The sequence below is a fragment of the Montipora foliosa genome, unplaced genomic scaffold, assembly GCF_036669935.1.
Source record: "Montipora foliosa isolate CH-2021 unplaced genomic scaffold, ASM3666993v2 scaffold_473, whole genome shotgun sequence".
Taxonomy (NCBI): Eukaryota; Metazoa; Cnidaria; class Anthozoa; order Scleractinia; family Acroporidae; genus Montipora; species Montipora foliosa.
The window spans coordinates 297,501-300,000 of NW_027179782.1; the positions used below are offsets into that span (position 1 = coordinate 297,501).

The 2,500-nt window shown below is 45.7% G+C and overlaps 2 protein-coding genes across 2 annotated transcripts in view; one reads left to right on the top strand and one right to left on the bottom strand.

The window, feature by feature from the left end:
- Positions 1-305: 305 nt before the first annotated feature.
- LOC137989771 (uncharacterized) lies at positions 306-1,067 on the bottom strand. Its single transcript, XM_068835429.1, has one exon. It carries the CDS (start codon positions 1,065-1,067, stop codon positions 306-308), a length of 762 nt encoding a protein of 253 aa, XP_068691530.1.
- A 902-nt stretch (positions 1,068-1,969) lies between these two features.
- Positions 1,970-2,500, top strand: part of LOC137989772 (uncharacterized) — a 918-nt gene continuing 387 nt past the window's right edge. Inside the window, exon 1 of the mRNA XM_068835430.1 lies at positions 1,970-2,500. This exon is cut by the window's right edge and continues 387 nt beyond it. Within this exon, the coding sequence (XP_068691531.1) occupies positions 1,970-2,500 (531 nt within the window).

Genomic DNA, 2,500 nt, shown 5'->3' on the forward strand with positions numbered 1-2,500 from the left:
AAAAATCCTCCGTTTCATTTACCCAAAAATTTTATTGAATTTAATTGCAGCAGAAACAAATGTTTGAGTGTAAAGACTCCAGAAAAATTCTGCGCTTGTAATTAGTTTCATTCCTTTCAAGAATTTGGCCGTAGCGTGGATGGATGTCGTGCGTGGTTCTTTCGGCATGTTGTCGGATTGCCGACTCTTTACTCGCGGCACGCGCGCGGGATCATGTTCCACTCTCCTCGAAGCCCAACACCGTTTGCTCTCACCAATGTAGGAGAAATCGCAGTCTTTGCATTCAACCCTGTAAACGATGCCTGCTATTTTTTTCTTCCGATGGACGGTCCCCTTCGGTTCTTGAAGACAGAAGCAAGTGTGCGTATGGGCTTAAAAGCAGTCCTTATGTTGAAATGTTGCAGTGTGCGTTTTACCCTGTCCGATACCCCTTGAACATAGGGTACCACGGCAAGGCCAGCCGGGTCAGGATGGTGGCTTTGTGGACCAGACCTTGGTTGGGCAGCATTTTCAATGAATTTGGTGGGATATCCATTGACCTGTAGGCTGTCCTGGACGTTGGATGTTTCCTCTGTTCTCAGGGCCTCGCTAGATGGGATGGTGTTCGCGCGGCGCATCAACGTGCTGACGACGGATCTCTTATGTTGTACAGGGTGGTGTGAATCAAATGCCAAGTACTTGTTGGTATGGGTGGCTTTTCGGTATACTTGCACCTCAACCTCACCATTGGGGAGGGTGGATACATTAGTATCCAGGAACGCGATGGTGGGTTTACCGTCCACGGGTGTGGCGCGCTCTACTGTGAACTGGATGTGCGGATTGACTGCATTAAGATGGCGATGGAAATTGTCAAGCTCTGCCGACTTTATACACGCGTTTGAATCGTCAACATATCTGAACCACCAGCGGGGGGGAGCCGTGAATGTTGACAAAGCCTGAACCTCGACGTGTTCCATTACCAAGTCGGCGATGAATGAAAGAATGGAGTTCCCAAGGGCATATGTGCCGCTGTTAAGATCTCTTGGGAGCCAAAATAAGAAGCAGTGATTTTTGAATTTTAGATTCATTGTCCCCCGAAGAAGAACCAGAGATACGGTTAGAAAATTTTGGGAAACCTTTTAATTTTACTTCAGTTTTGTAAGCCCCGAATTTTAGCATTTTTATAAAATGATGAACACTGATCGCCAAAAGAACAACATTTTTAAACACATCAAGACCACCTACGGCAAAGAAACGCTGCACCTTGCCAGAGTTCTGGAAAGAAACTTTACAAAGCAAACAAGGTACAAGTCCCATCTACGCTTCTGCCACGAGAGCAAAAGATTAAAACTCCTTCAGTTTTCTACAAATGAAGCCACCTATCAGTCATCCAAAAGCCACGGAGGTCGCCCGTCGTGCAGGTTGGAGCTATCTACGACTTATGATCAGCATGTGCCACAACAACAAACTTAATAGAATTAAGCACGCTATCGGAAGAATTCAACACGAAATACTCGGTTTAATACCGAGTACAGAATTTGCCACACTAATGGAAGTCATCTTACTTCGAAACCATCGGGAGGAAAACAGAAACTCGTGCAAGGCACGAACAAATACTAAAGCGTGGCGACCCAACCGTCAATGACAACAGACACGAAGAAAAATAAAGAAAAGATGGGTTGTAAATGCTTCGGACCGAGACCTGGAAGCCAATGAGATATCACTCCTCAGAAAAGGAAGGATGAACTTCGCAATCACTCCTAGAAGTGTGCCGGTTAGGAGATTCTAACCGCTGTGGAGCAGGGAATATCGAACCTACCACGAGACGCCAAGGACGAGGTCAGGGGCGATATTTGTAACATCATAAAGAATGCAAAAGCGCCAAAAACTTGCAACTTGAGCCAAGGTGAGCGACAGGCGATGAAAAAAACTCAAAGAAAACGACAGCATTCTCGTTCTTCCTGCTGACAAAGGAAATGCGACTGTGGTGATGAATAAAGTAGACTACAAGGAGCAGATATCGTCCATGTTACAGGACACAAAAACATACTTACCTGTGACCGATAAGCGACGCAATCCAGTTTCTAGCACCACCAATTTGCTACAAAGGAAGTTAGGAGAACTAAAAAAGTCGGGGAACCTAACGGAGAAAGAGTATTTTAAAATCAAACCCAGTGATCCTGTTCCGGCGGCTGCTTTTTATGGCCTTCCAAAAGTGCATAAAGTCCAGTTAACAGTAAAAGACGACCACTACACCTTGGCCAGTCCGTCCACACCGATACCCCTTAGACCTATCAATAGCAGTATCGGGTCCCCTACCTACCACGTTTCAAGTATTTGGCGAATTTTGCTCAGCCCCCTACGTTCAGATCATGGCTACACGATAAAGAAATCAAAGGAATTCGCAGATTTCGTACAGACCCAGACAGTCAGACCAGACGAGGAAATTGTATCTTTCGACGTCGTATCCCTGTTCACTTCGATTCCTGTCGATCTAGCCTTAAAAGTCATCCAAAGCAAG

What these genes read in the sequence shown, in the direction of transcription:
- LOC137989771 (XM_068835429.1), bottom strand. Translation starts at nt 1,067, where the DNA reads ATGAATCTAAAATTCAAAAATCACTGCTTCTTATTTTGGCTCCCAAGA.